The sequence below is a fragment of the Somniosus microcephalus genome, chromosome 9 (assembly GCF_052327205.1).
Source record: "Somniosus microcephalus isolate GS21.2 chromosome 9, FLI_Smic_1.0, whole genome shotgun sequence".
NCBI lineage: Eukaryota > Metazoa > Chordata > Chondrichthyes > Squaliformes > Somniosidae > Somniosus > Somniosus microcephalus.
This window is the reverse complement of record NC_140995.1, coordinates 137,447,337-137,462,101: the sequence shown is the minus strand read 5'-3', so window position 1 is coordinate 137,462,101 and position 14,765 is coordinate 137,447,337. Positions and strand designations below refer to the sequence as shown.

The 14,765-nt window shown below is 44.4% G+C and overlaps 1 protein-coding gene across 1 annotated transcript in view; it reads left to right on the top strand.

The window, feature by feature from the left end:
* LOC147112713 (gap junction Cx32.7 protein-like) overlaps positions 1-12,236 on the top strand; it is a 66,632-nt gene extending 54,396 nt beyond the window's left edge. The window contains exon 2 of the mRNA XM_085997291.1: positions 10,510-12,236. Coding sequence (XP_085853417.1) covers positions 10,526-11,437 — 912 coding nt within the window. The 5' untranslated portion in view covers positions 10,510-10,525 and the 3' untranslated portion in view covers positions 11,438-12,236. The remainder of the gene's footprint in view (positions 1-10,509) is intronic.
* Positions 12,237-14,765: the final 2,529 nt, after the last annotated feature.

The following is a 14,765-nucleotide window of genomic DNA, read 5'->3' as shown; positions in this document are numbered from 1 at the left end:
CATCCATTATCTTGAAAACATATACGGGGCAGAAAGTATACCCCAGAGGGAAAATAAGGGTGCCTGTTGTATACAACGGCGAGGAAATACAGAAGTTGTATTTATACGTTCTGCAAGATGGTGGTTCACCGCTGTTGGGACGTGAATGGATCAGGAAGATACGTTTAGACTGGCACTCCATTCAGGCACTGACGGTGACCAGTAAGAAAAAAAATGATGATGACGTCATACCTGAACGATTAAAAGACATCTTGGCCAACGCCAAAGAAGTGTTTCAACAGGAACTAGGAACCTTGAAAGGCGTCACCGCCTCAATAAAAGTGGAAGATGCGGCAATTCCCAAGTTTTTTAAGGCAAGGCCGGTGCCATACGCAATTCGTCCGGCAGTCGAGGCAGAGCTGGAGAATTTGGAAAAAGCAGGCGTATTATCCAAGATAGATTGGAGCGAGTGGGCAACACCCATCATCCCGGTCATGAAGAAAACGTTGAATAATGATAAATCTGAAGAACAGAGAAAAATTCGCATCTGTGGGGATTTCAAGGTGACTGTAAACCCGGTCCTTCACACGATACAGTATCCTCTTCCGAGGATAGAAGATATTTTCGCCTCACTATCCGGAGGGAAATGTTTCACCAAAATTGACTTGGCACAGGCATATCTACAGATGGAGGTTGAGGAGGCCTCTAAAAAGTATCTCACGATAAACACACACAAAGGCCTGTACCAGTACAATCGACTGGTTTTCGGAGTAGCATCAGCTCCAGCTATCTGGCAAAGAGCTATGGAGCAAGTCCTGCAAGGGATTCCGGGGACTCAATGCTACCTAGACGACATCCTTGTAACAGGAGAAAACGACAACGAGCACCTTGCCAATTTGGAGCAGGTGCTCACTAGGCTGAAAGAACGGGGCCTACGAGCAAATCGCCCCAAGTGCGAATTTTTCCAGAAACAAATATCATATTGTGGTCACATAATTAACGAGGAAGGGTTGCATAAGTCACCTGAAAAAAATTGAAGCGGTCATAAAAGCCCCAGCACCTGAAAATGTCTCACAATTAAGGTCATTCCTGGGATTGATAAATTACTATCATAGATTTTTACCGAACTTGTCAACTGTTCTGCACCCTCTTAACGCACTGCTACAAACGGGAGTAATTTGGAAATGGAGCGAAGACTGTAAACTTGCCTTCCATAAATGCAAAGGCTTGATCACATCCAAGGAAATGTTGGCTCATTACAACCCATCACTGCCAATCAGACTGGCGTGCGATGCATCCCCTTACAGCGTAGGAGCGGTATTATTGCATAGATTCCCTGATGGCTCGGAGCGGCCGATAGCTTTTGCGTCACGCTCATTGAACTCAGCTGAGCGTAACTATGCCCAGATCGACAGGGAAGCACTCAGCCTGGTGTGGGGAGTGAAGAAATTCAACCATTACCTACACGGACAAAAATTTACCTTGTTGACTGACCATCAACCCCTCGTCTCCATATTCAACCCTAAAAAGGGAGTTCCCATTATGACAGCGCAAAGGCTACAGAGGTGGTCCCTTTTCCTAGGGGCACACCAATATGACATAGAATACAAAGTATCAAAACAGCATGGGAATGCTGACGGTTTATCGCGCCTACCGTTGCCAACGGTAGAAGAGGCACCTACAGTGGACCCAGTGGAGATGTTCCACTCAACCATAGTGGAATGTCTACCAGTAACAAATTCTACCATTGAAAAGGAAACGAGAAATGACCCGACTCTCTCACGAGTCTACGATTTAACGGTGAAGGGATGGCCAGCACATGGCGAACCACTGTTGCCAGCCTTCTCGCAAAGAAGAGAACATCTGTCAGTGTGCCGAGGAACCTTGATGTGTGGATCCAGAGTGGTGATTCCACCCAAACTCCAGGATAAAGTGCTAAAGGAGCTTCACGATGGGCATCTGGGTGGAGTGAAAATGAAGAACCTAGCCAGAGCGTTTGTGTGGTGGCCAGGAATCGATGGAGACATCGAAGAAATGACCAAGAGCTGTCTAGGATGCCAGAAGGTCCAAAACGCCCCACCACAAGCCCCTCTACATCCATGGGAGTGGCCCTCATCTCCATGGCAAAGGTTACATATTGACTTTGCTGGTCCATTTATGGACTCAATGTTCTTAATCGCGGTTGATGCACACTCCAAGTGGCCGGAGATAATAAAGATGTCCTCCACCACCACAGAAAAAACCATCACAGTATTAAGGACCATATTTGCCAGGAATGGGCTGCCTGAACAGATCTGTTCTGATAATGGACCGCAATTTGTGTCCGAAGAATTCAGGAAGTTCTTAAAAAACAATGGGGTTAAGCACTACATGTCCGCCCCATACCATCCTGCCACCAATGGATTAGCTGAAAGGTTTGTCCAGACCGTCAAGAAGGCAATAAAGGCCATGGGTAATGAAGGCATAAAACTACAACATAAGGTAGATAACTTCTTGTTTGCGTACAGGAATGCAACACATGTGGTTACAAACCAAACTCCCGCCATGATGTTTTTCAATAGAAGACTAAGATGCCGGCTGGATTTGATCAAGCCAAACATCAGAAGGGACATAGAGAACCGGCAATTTCAAGGCATGAATGAAAGGCCAACTAGAACCTTCCAGATAGGTCAACAAGTTTTGGCCCGGGACTACCGTACCGAGAAATGGCAGCCTGGAACTATTTGCACACGACTAGGACCGCTGATGTATACCGTGGACATTGGAGAAAGCATAATAAGGTGCCATGCTGACCAGATCATAGAATCATCCAAAAAGGGACAACCTACACCACAACTCTATACGCCTAATGATGAAGCAGAGATACCCATAGTATCTACCTCCGATCCGGTGATACTGGAACCAGATGAACCCATCACTGGCATTCAAGCCGAATCAACCTTGCCAAAAGAACCTACTACACCACCGAAAACTACTACACCACCGAGGCATTATCCGGACCTAGTCAGGAAGCCTCCAGAGAGACTGACTTATAATTGATTAACTGCAGCAAATGTGTAGATTATTGTTCTTGTAAACATGTTAATTAATGATTACTTAAAATGTTATGTACTAATTATCTAAAAGGGGAGGAATTGTAGTGTATGTACCTTTAAGAGCCCCTGTGTACTGTAATGCCGGTAGTGACCACTCGGGCTATATAAGCCTGTATAGCGTCTTGTATCTTTTAGTTCACCTCCAGACTTTGTTCAGTAAACACCTGTTAAACCAACTCCTGCATTCTGTGTCTCCATTAATACACGGATATAACATAGACAAGTGGTTTGGTGCCAGAAAACCAACATTTTATTAAAAGCAGAATAGAACAATCTTATGAGAATTACTGGTATGAAAAATTACAGGCATAAAACAATTACACTTATATATGAATGGGGAACACAAGGCACATCGAGGGAACACAACTACATTAAACAATCCCCTTATCCTTATCCCACCCCCTATACCTAACTGGATTAAGCTATGAGGGGCCAGGAATTCATGCTCACCGATCCCAAAACCTGTTGCTTAAACGGTTATGAGTTTTGAGGTCCGCTCCCGCTTTCCTTTAGGGTATCCCGTCGCCACGTGGTCTCAGGGCACGGCGCTGAAGTTGTTGATGCAAAGCACCCTCCTTTTTCCTCAGCTACTGTCGTCGTCTCATCGCGATGGGTTAATAAGAACATAAGAACATAAGAATTAGGAGCAGGAGTAGGCCATACGGCCCCTCGGGCCTGCTCCGCCATTCAATAGGATCATGGCTGATCCGAATCTAGACTCACGTCCACTTCCCTGCCCTCTCCCCGTAACCCCTAATTCCCTTATCTGCTAGGAAACTGTCTATCTCCATTTTAAATTTATTTAATGTTGCAGCTTCCACAGCTCTCTGGGGTAGCAAATTCCATAGATTTACTACCCTCTGAGTGAAGAAGTTTCTCCTCATCTCAGTTTTGAAAGGGCAGCCCCTTATTCTTAGATTATGCCCCCTAGTTCTAGTCTCACCCATCAGTGGAAACATCCTCCCCGCATCCACCCGATCAAGCCCCCTCACAATCTTATATGTTTCGATAAGATCGCCTCTCATTCTTCTGAACTCGAATGAGTAGAGGCCCAACCTACTCAACCTTTCCTCATACGTCAACCCCCTCATCTCCGGAATCAACCGAGTGAACCTTCTCTGAACCGCCTCGAGAGCAAGTATATCATTTCTTAAATATGGAAACCAAAACTGCACGCAGTATTCCAGGTGTGGCCTCACCAATACCCTGTATAACTGCAGCAAGACTTCCCTGTTTTTATACTCCATCCCCCTTGCCATAAAAGCCAAGATTCCATTGGCCTTCCTGATCACCTGCTGCACCTGCATACTAACTTTTTGTGTTTCATGCACCAGGACCCCCAGATCCCTTTGTACTGTAGCACTTTGCAGTTTCTCTCCATTTAGATAATAACTTGCTCTTTGATTTTTTCTGCCAAAGTACATAACCTCACACTTTCCAACATTATATTGCATCTGCCAAATCTCTGCCCACTCACTTAGCCTGTCTATGTCCTTTTGCAGGTTTTTTATGTCATCCTCACTCATTGGGCCAGAAATTCCAGGCCAGAAGCGTGAGTGCGCTTGGGGTACTCACGCTTCTGGCCGTTGGAAATGCCGGCGTTCAGCAGGAACAGCGCATGCGGGGAACGCCGGCATTTCCAGACCTCGAGCGTGTGCGACTGCACAGGCAGCGCTTGCGCAGTGAACTTCGTGGATTTCATTCATGAAATCCGTGAGGGTAAGTCCTCAGAACTTACACTGAAAAAAAGCAAGTGTAAAGTGGTTCATTGGCTGCGGAGGAAGATATATTTTATCGTGGAGCTTTTGAAATGCAATATTTTTGTTTGGGAAAGGGAGGGAAGTTATTTTAAGAAATTTTAAGTAAGTTTTAAAGTTAAAATTTTTTTTTTTTTAAAGGGTTTTCAAAACGGTAGGTAGAAGGAGCAATTGTGGCTGTGTGAATGGAATGTGAGAATGAGTTATGTATGTATGTCCACATATATTCCTTTACGTATATGTATGTATGTTTTATATTCCTTTACTATGAATGTATGTTTTTAATTATGATTTTCCAATAAGTTACTTTCTCTGAAAGTCATAATTAAATAATACATTCATACACATAAGTAAAGGAATATATACATAACACGCAAAGGAATATATACAGACATACATACTTTCAGAAGCTCCACGATAAGAAATATCTTCCTCCGCAGCCTCTGTAGCAACTGTACCCATGCTTTTTTCATGTGTAAGTTGTAATGACTGGACCTCACTGAAAGCATTAATGAAAGCGGCGAATTATACTGCGCACGCGTTCTGCCTCTGAACCCCTTCGTTCAGAGGACAGGAAATGCCGGTTTTTCCCACATGCACTGTGCATGCTGAAAACCGGCATTTCATCCGGCCAGATGCGTAAGTACCCCGACCGTACTAGCGCATTTGGAAGGGAATTATTGGGCCAACATTTTACATGTCAATAAAATAAAAAATTTAACACTTGCACCACTTGCCCCCTCGCACCTGCGACTGAGGGTCCAAGGAGGTGCATTGCGCAAGAGGTCATCATCGGACGTATCCTCACACTGTTCCCTTTGGGGAACTGTGTGAAGTGGTGGAAGGATTTATGGCCGTGATTAACGCTCATTCCGTGACCGTAACCATCTTTGAACCAGCCATTAGGGTGGTTAGTCCTATGGCGGGAGGGTTTTACGGGCTCCCACAACCCATCTGAGGGGGGGGGGGCGGCCACCAACACCCACGGACGCAAGTATCCCGCTGGATGTCCACCCAGAATTTAAAGTTGGAGCTCCGACTCCACTTGCCGGGACTGTCTGGAGTGGGGTTCAAAACCCTACTCCTTCTGGCCCAGCGGCGGGGATGCTTACTGCTACGCAAAAGGCCCACTCCGCACAAAAGGTGACAGCCATACGTTTCCTGCGCCTTTTCCCTCCCCGTGACTGGAGCCCTATGCTGCCACTTGAAAGACCAAGCTATCATCTGTCCTTTTTGCGGCGCCTTGGACTTCTCATTACCAATGATGAGCAGGCGCTGCGCCTCCACCTTGTTGAGGAGATTGCTGAGGTCAACATCAGTTCAATTGTGAGTTCTTTTAATGCTGTGAATTGTGCTCATTCCAGCCATTTCACGTTGCTAATCGGAGTGGGCCTTTGGCGTAGCGGTAGCATCCCCGCCACTGGGCCAGACGGGGTAGGGTTTCGAACCCCGCTCCAGACAGTCCCGGCAAGTGGAGTCGGAGCCCCGGCTCTAAATTCTGGGTTGACATCCAGTGGGATATTTGCGTCCGTGGGTGTGGGTGGCCCCCCCTCCTTGTATAGCTTGTGGGAGCCCGTAAAACCCTCCCGCCATAGGACTAACCGCCCTAATGGCTGGTTCAAAGATGGTTATGGTCACGGAATGAGCATTAATCACGGCCATAAATCCTTCCACCACTTCATACAGTTCCCCAAAGGGAACAGTGTGAAGACACGTATGACGACGACATTGCTAAATAAATAAATGGAATTAAAAAAATTCTTTTAGGGCTTTTAAAAGTCTTTAAATTGCTTTAATTCTCTTTAAAACTACTTCAGATTACTCAAAATAATGTAAACATTTAAAAAAGTTTATAAAAGATACCAAAATCTTCAAAAAACTTCCAAAAACCTATTTAAACTGCTGCTTTGCATGTAAAAAAGCAAAGCAGCTTGACAGAAACATTGGGGGCGTGTCCAGTGAAACTGAGACCTCAAGGTGCGTGTCTCACTTACACTGCACGCTCCTGGGTCTGCGCTGGCTGCGCTCCTGGGCGGCGTGACGGCATACGCTGCCCGGGATTCTTGCTTCAGTTTCTGGAAGTGCAGGCGTCCCTGGAGCTGATCGGCAGGAGCGCGGGGTAAGTGCAAATACGGGGCTTGCACGCGCTCCAAGCCCCGTTCTGGAATTTCTGGCCCATTGTTTTCCCTCCCATCTTTGTATCGTCGGCAAACTTGGATATGTTGCACTCGGTCCCGTCCTCCAAATCGTTAATATCGATTGTAAAGAGTTGGGGTCCCAGCACTGACCCCTGCGGAACACCACTAGTTACTGATTGCCAGCCCGAGAACGAACCATTTATCCCAACTCTTTGTTTTCTGTTAGATAGCCAATCTTCCACCCATGCCCGTATATTACCCCCAATCCTGTGATTTCTTATCTTGATCAGTAATCTTTTGTGTGGAACCTTGTCAAATGCCTTTTGGAAGTCCAAATACACTACATCCACTGGTTCCCCTTTATCCACCCTGTATGTTACATCCTCAAAGAATCCTTCTCTCTCGGGCGGTCGTCGGCAGTAATGTTACGATCGGAGTCGATTGGCGGTCTTTACTGTCTACAAGATTTTACTACCCATCCTTCAAATGCTAGTTTATTCGTCACGGACGCTGCCACCCACTCTTCAAATGCCTGCTTATTCGCAATGTTCATGCATGCAACGCCAACTTATTCTCATTGTCCATGCATGCACTGCCAACTTATTCACCAAACGCCAGCTTATAACTAGGCGTTTGGGTTTTCCCAATGCGTTTTTCGCTGCCCCTCTCTGCTTTTATCGGTTTACCTTCTTCCTCGTCTCGTCTCGTCTGCCCGTTTGTGGCCTGTGTGCCCTGTGTGGTTTTGAACTCCGGTCTTGTTATCCTCCCGCGTTTGGCCCCGGTGTAATGGGCGTCCTTGGTTGTTAAGCGGTGCGGGGAGTGAGAAGAGAACTCACCACGAGGCCAGGGCGCGAGTACGAGCGGCAGCAGGCCAAAAGCCAAACGATGAGAGCAGGAGCAAGCGCTAAGCGAAAACCATACGATTACCACTGATGGGCCTACAATTATACCCGTTCTTCATCTCCTTATCTGCGCGCCAAATCAGGTCAGTCCATTGTTTCACTTTTGGCAGGCTTGTTTAAATGATTACAACCATTTGCTTTAACAATTTTTAGAGTGGCTGTCTCCGGGTCTAATGGCCCCAATGTCCTGGTTGTTTGTCATGGATAAGACTTAATTGTCCCCATCCTAACTTGATGACTACTGTGATCTGTTGTCGATTAAATATGCAGAAACCTAATGGCCACGATTATAGGCCCACTCTAGCTTGATTTGATTCAAGTCGAATGAATGCGTATTCTGTGTTTATTTTGTCTGGCTGGCTCCAGAGAGTCCCTTGTCACAGATTCCTGCATTTTAAGTTTCGTCTCCGGGCCTGCTTGTCTGCAGAACCTTGCTTAAAAAAATCCTGTTGGTTTGGTCACGAGGCTGCAGAAGCCATTTTGGGTACCCTGTTTTTAATAACTTGTCGAAACAGGGCACCTTGATCCATAATTACGGGGAGTGTGGGAATTTTGAGAACCCTGCACTTACAAATCTGTTTATCCCTATGCCAATTTGTGCGTGGCTCAGGTAACAATCCAGAGATTATTAACTTTGAGGTTGTGCTTTTTAATTTGGATCCTAGCTCCTCAAATTCTCTCAGCAGAACCTCATTCCTAGTTCTACCTATGTTGTTGGTTCCTACGTGGACCACGACAACTGAATCCTCCCCCTCCCACTCCAAGTTCTTCTCCAGCCGTGAGGAGATGTCTTTAACCTTGGCACTGGACAGGCAACACAACCTTCGGAACACTCAGTCCCGGCTGCAGCGAACTGTATCTATCCCCCTGACTATACTGTCCCCTACCACAACTACATTCCCTTTCACTCCCCCCACTTGAATGGCTTCCTGCATGGTGCCATGGTCAGCCTGCTCATCCAACCTGCAGCCTTTTCCCTCATCCTCACAGGCAGCAAGAACCTCATACCTGTTGGACAAGGGCAAAGGCTGAGGCTCCTCCAGCACTGCACCTGAGGTCCCCTTACCTACCTGAGTTGCAGTCACACCCTCCTGTCCCTGACCACTAACCAGACCTGTACCACTACCTAACCTAAGGGGTGTGACTGCCTCCTGGATCAAAGTGTCCTGGTAACTCTTCCCAACCCTGATGCCCCGCAATGTCTGCACCTCAGATTCCAGCTCAAAAACTCTGAGCTGAAGTTCCTCAAGATGCAGGCACTTACAGCAAATGTCCGGAATCACAATCTCCACAAACTCCCACATGCTGCAGTTGCGGCACACCACCTGCACTGTCATCCCTATATGACCTTGATTTGTTTAATTCAATTTAATTAAATTTGTAATTAGGTAACTTAGTTTGCAGTGCAGTTTCCTGACTACTTACTTGATCTAGATTAAGTTAAGGGTACTGAAATTAAATATCTACCTGGAGCACAAAGCACGACAAGTAGTGCAGGCAAAAAGCAACAACTCCTTCCCTCTCGTCTCCAAATTCCCAACCAAAGCACTCTGTTCAAGTCCACTCCGTTTAACCCTGGGTGTCCTTGTACACGAATCACTGAAAGTTAGCATGCAGGTACAGCAAGCAATTAGGAAAGCAAATGGTATGTTAGGCTTTATTACAAGAGGATTTGAGTATAAGAGTAAAGACATCTTACTGCAATTATATAGAGCCCTGGTGAGACCACACCTGGAGTATTATGTACAGTTTTTGTCTCTTTACCTAAGGAAGGTTATACTTGCCATAGAGGGAGTGCAACGAAGGTTCACCAGACTGGTTCCTGGGATTGGCCTATGAGGAGAGATTGAGTAGACTAGGCCTATATTCTCTAGAGTTTAGAAGAATGAGAGGTGATCTCATTGAAACATACAAAATTCTTACAGGGCTTGACAGGGTAGATGCAGAGGACGTTTCCCCTGGCTGGGGAGTCTAGAACCAGCGGTCACAGTCTCAGAATAAGGGGTTGGCCATTTAGGACTTAGATGAGGAGAAATTTCATCACTCAGAGGGTGGTGAATCTTTGGAATTCTCTACCCCAGAGGGCTGTGGAGGCTCAGTCGTTGAGTATACTCAAGACAGAGATCGATAGATTTTTGAATATTAAGGGATTCAAGGGATATGGGGATAGTTCAGGAAAGTGGAGATGAGGTAGAAGATCAGCCATGATCTTATTGAATGGTGGAGCAGGCTCGAAGGGCCAAATGGCCTACTCCTGCTCCTATTTCTTATGTTCTTATGTTAATGGTATTTATTTTCTCCTAAGATCAAACTTTATCTCTTAAATATAAAATTGCCGTTGATATTATATTAAAGGCTGCATATAAATTGTAAAGGCTTTAAGATTTCAAGGACATGTTTACATTTGTGTGGAAAATACTCTGGGGGGTGAATTTTCACTGAGGGGTTCCAGTTCTCCATTTGCACCGTTTTTCCAGAGTTTCCATGGCTCCTCTGCTGAAGGAATGGCAGATGAGTAGGAGAACTCTTGCAGAAATTTACCCCAAGGACTATAAAAAGCAATACAACATTTTAATTTAAATAATAACGTAGGTGATTTGTTTCAAATTTATAATTCTGCATGTGTTTAATTTGACAGATAGCGTTTTTGAAGAATGGGAGACTGGACATTTCTTGGAAGACTACTCGATAAAGTTCAGTCACATTCTACAGTCGTTGGGAAAATCTGGCTCACTGTATTGTTTGTGTTCAGGATCTTACTACTTGGGGCTGGTGCAGAGAAGGTTTGGGGTGATGAACAGTCTGGCTTTGTTTGCAACACACGCCAACCTGGTTGTGAAAATGTCTGCTATGATAAAGCATTTCCCATCTCCCACATTCGCTTTTGGGTTCTTCAGATCATTTTTGTCTCAACTCCTACCTTGTTATATCTTGGGCATGCTTTACATGTAATCCACATAGAAGGAAAAGCAGCAAGAACAACCAATGAAACTGAAATCGTGTTCAGAATGGCCAAGAAGACACCAAAGTACATTGTAAATCATGGGAAAGTAAAAATACAGGGGATCCTATTATTCACTTACTTATTAAATGTTTTGTGTAAAATCATATTTGAAGTTGCTTTCATTATGGGTCAATGGTATCTATTTGGATTCTTTTTGGATCCCGTATATGTATGTAGCAGATATCCCTGTCCACATATTGTAGATTGCTTTATTTCACGCCCAACAGAAAAGACCATCTTCATTATTTTCATGTTGGCTGTGAGTTGTCTGTCACTTGTTCTAAATTTAATTGAAATAATTTACCTTGTTTTCAAGCAAATAACTGTTTCCACACGTAAGAAGTATCGGCATCAAATCGGCCCCAGATATGTTTTTGACTCTTCCAATAAATCAGTTCTGGCTGCAGAAATAACTCCATCAGACTCTAAACTGGAGCTTTCGAAGGCAGCGAAACAATACAGTAGCCAGGATCCCAATTCTCAGAATAGCATTAATTGTAGGATTGAAGAGAGTGAAGAGAAACAGAAGGACAATCTAGGAAAAACTCCTAAGGAAGAATGAGAGCATGATGTTAGGAGAAAAAAAGATTAATCTGTCTCTATTTCAGAGAGCAGGTAGCCAAAAGGGTGCCAAGAACCCAAGACAGGTACAAGGGTAGACAATGGTAACAATAATTATTACATTCTTGTAGTAGATGCATCAACCTAATAATATAACTTGCAGTTAATTATCATAAAGCAGTTACTGCTGCCACTACAAGGGGGGATTATTTCTATATGAGTGACTTCAGGAGACAATTGAACCACAATATACAACTTTCTGACAACTAGGTCAATTTTTCTCTGATATCCCTGAAGATCTCATATCTATGGTAATAATTTGTCACGGGAAATTTTGCCAAAAATCTTTCAGCACACATGTGCATAGGTGGTGGCCAGCGTGAGAGCATTTTTAAAACTGGCGCACTGTTTGCCGATTGGCCAAGCTGACAGTGCATTGTTACAATCACATAGACAAGTGACAATGACAACTTATATAGATCACAGAGCTGTATTTTAGATTGATTTTTACCATTTGAATGTATCAGAAATAAATGCTTACAGTGAAGTCATGCTGGGTCTTGAAATGTATGAGAATCATTCTAGTTATAGGCAAAGTCATGGTAGGTTATAAAATCACAGGAGTTTTCATGAGATGTCATTCCATGTCATATTACTAGTCTTAATCACAGCTTAATAACCTGAAAATATTTTCATTGTCCATTAATGTTACTTAACAAACTACTATAAGTTCATTAAAATAATGTTTCAATGTTGGAAATGAGAATGAAGGAAAAATAAATATTACATTTTTATTAAAATGTCTTTTTATTCATGTTTTGAGAAAGATACAGAAGAAGACTACATTGGACAACAGCTAATATTTCTATAACAGTCCTTATTTAAAAAAAGACATCTAAGTACACTTCTAGGGATGGAGACATGTAAATATTGAACAGAACAAAAAAGGAACAGACAATCAAGGGCGGGGGAAGCAAATGCAAGGTAAAAGTAAAGGTTTTTTAAGAAGGCTTTTGAAAGTAAGAGGAAGGTAACTAAGCAAAGAGATACAGGGAGAGTTCCAGTGAACAGGAGTATCATGGCTGAAAGAGTGGCCTTTGATGGTGGAGCATGGGAAGAGGGACTGAATAGTAATCAAGTATTGGAGGAGCAAAGGGTGGATGCCACATGAATAATATCCATTTCAGTGTTCAAGTGCAATTGAGCGGTAGTAATGACCGTTTGCATTTCATAGCATAGCTTTTACAGGTCAGTAAAGTAGGCAGTAAAGTTTTAAGGCCAATGAACAAAAAAATACCAATTACGTCAGTTATTAATGTGGATCAAATTAACTTTAGCAAGACTGCAATTTCCACAATATTATGTGACATAATCATCTGGAATTATAAATCACTTTTAAGATGTCAGTGTGGGGTAACTCAATACAACAAAGATTGCTTTTTACTATCGTACAAAATGTTTCATTGAGAAACAGTGGCTATGCTGTACTGATGCATTTTCCAATGCTGATTCGTTTGTTGCAAATCCATTTTGACAGTGCACTATTTTCAATGCACACTTCATAAATGAATATATATGCTAAAAGTACATATAATTGCAATTTAATAACCGCCAATAAAGATGTTCTTCCCATAATTTTTGCTATGTTGTCCTAGGAGAAAGGAGCACCAAATGGCACCAAACATGGCAGAATCAGTTGCAATTCTCCCAAGCAAGATCTGCAGTCGCCATGTTCTACCTATGAACAATGTTTTCAAAAACTGGAGGAAGAAAGAGGACCCTACAGTCATAGTGAAAAGAATGTATTTCTTTCACTTAAACAACTAGAAAATAACTATTATGGACAAATACTCTGGAATAGATATATAAACACACTGGATTCAATGAGCTGGATTTTGTCATGGGGCAGGCTGGGGTCGTGTAATCTGCTTTTCGTGTTAGCCACCCGATTCTAAATCGATGTGGGAGAATGATGCGATTTTAACTTAAGTGGGCAATTGAGTTCCAGCATGTGGGAACCCATGGCCCAATTAGTTTTTTCAGTCTGAAACTCGCCTCCGATGACATCATCATTGCTGCTGCATTTAAGGTCTGCAACAAGCCTTGCTTCTTCTGCAAACTGCCAACCTTTTGGCCTTTCATGTTAGAAGGACCTGGAGGCAGAATGACCAGCCAGAGACTTAGGTCTGCTCCCAGGTTTGATGACGTTGCCCTGCAAGCTTTAGTGGAGGGAGCAAGAGCCAATAAAGAGGTGCTCTTCCCTTCTTCAGGGAGGAAGAAGCCTCCCCAGCAGACCAAGGCAGTGTGGATCCAGGTGGCCCAGTAGGTCAACTCTTTGTCGACAACCTGCAGAACCTGGCTTCAGTGCAGGAAGAGGTTTCATGACCTTCTGCGCACTGGAAAAGTGAGTATGAATTTCCCAACACCCTCAAACTGATCCCCATTGCCTCTCCTCACCAGCACTCAGCTTTAGCAATCTGTTCCTCCACATCCCACTTGACACTGACATCCATGCACCCTTACCCATTCCCTCTCTCTCTATGGTCACATTCACCTAACTATTCAACTATGCAGCCTTCACACTCCCTATCACTGTGATGCTATGAAAACAACTTACAACACACAGGGAGGGCCCTTGGTCTTGCCACCTCACTCCATCTTTGTCTCCTTCTAAGCATCTATGCTATGGATTCTCTACACTCACTCCTTCATTCTCACTCAAACTCCACTTGTCTCCCTCATTGCAGGAAAAGAGAGCTCACAATGAGAGGGAAAGCGCGAGGACAGGAGAAGGGCCACCCTCAGTAGCCCAGCTCACCCCCTGGGAGGATGCGGTCCTGGAGATCGTGGGAGTGGAGGAAGATGCGCAAGTGGGGGGATGGACAGACGGGTGCATCACAGCAAGCTGGTGACAGAATAGTTTTCCATCTCTCTCATTGACATTGCATGAGTCGCTGATAATGATTCTGAAGTTCTAACAGATGGACTTATGATCATCTGCAAAATGCAATGTGCATGTAACCTTGGCATCACATCTCTGACTCTTTCCTTTACTCCCCCACAGGACCACCACAAGCACGTGTCCCCACTAGCCAGGAGGAAGAGCCTGAGCATCCAGACTCCTCAGAGGAAGCTGCAACCTCTGAGGGTGCAGCGTCAGCAGAATTCAGTGCACCCAGCACCAGCGCAGACATTCACACCTCGGTGGTACCTTCGCGAGATAGTGCAGTGTTGTCACCTGGTGTATCACAGCTCACAAGTGAGCATCAGCAGATTGTGCAGACAGGGACAGCAGTGGAGAGTCCTAGTTGGAGGGCGCAGGACTCTCC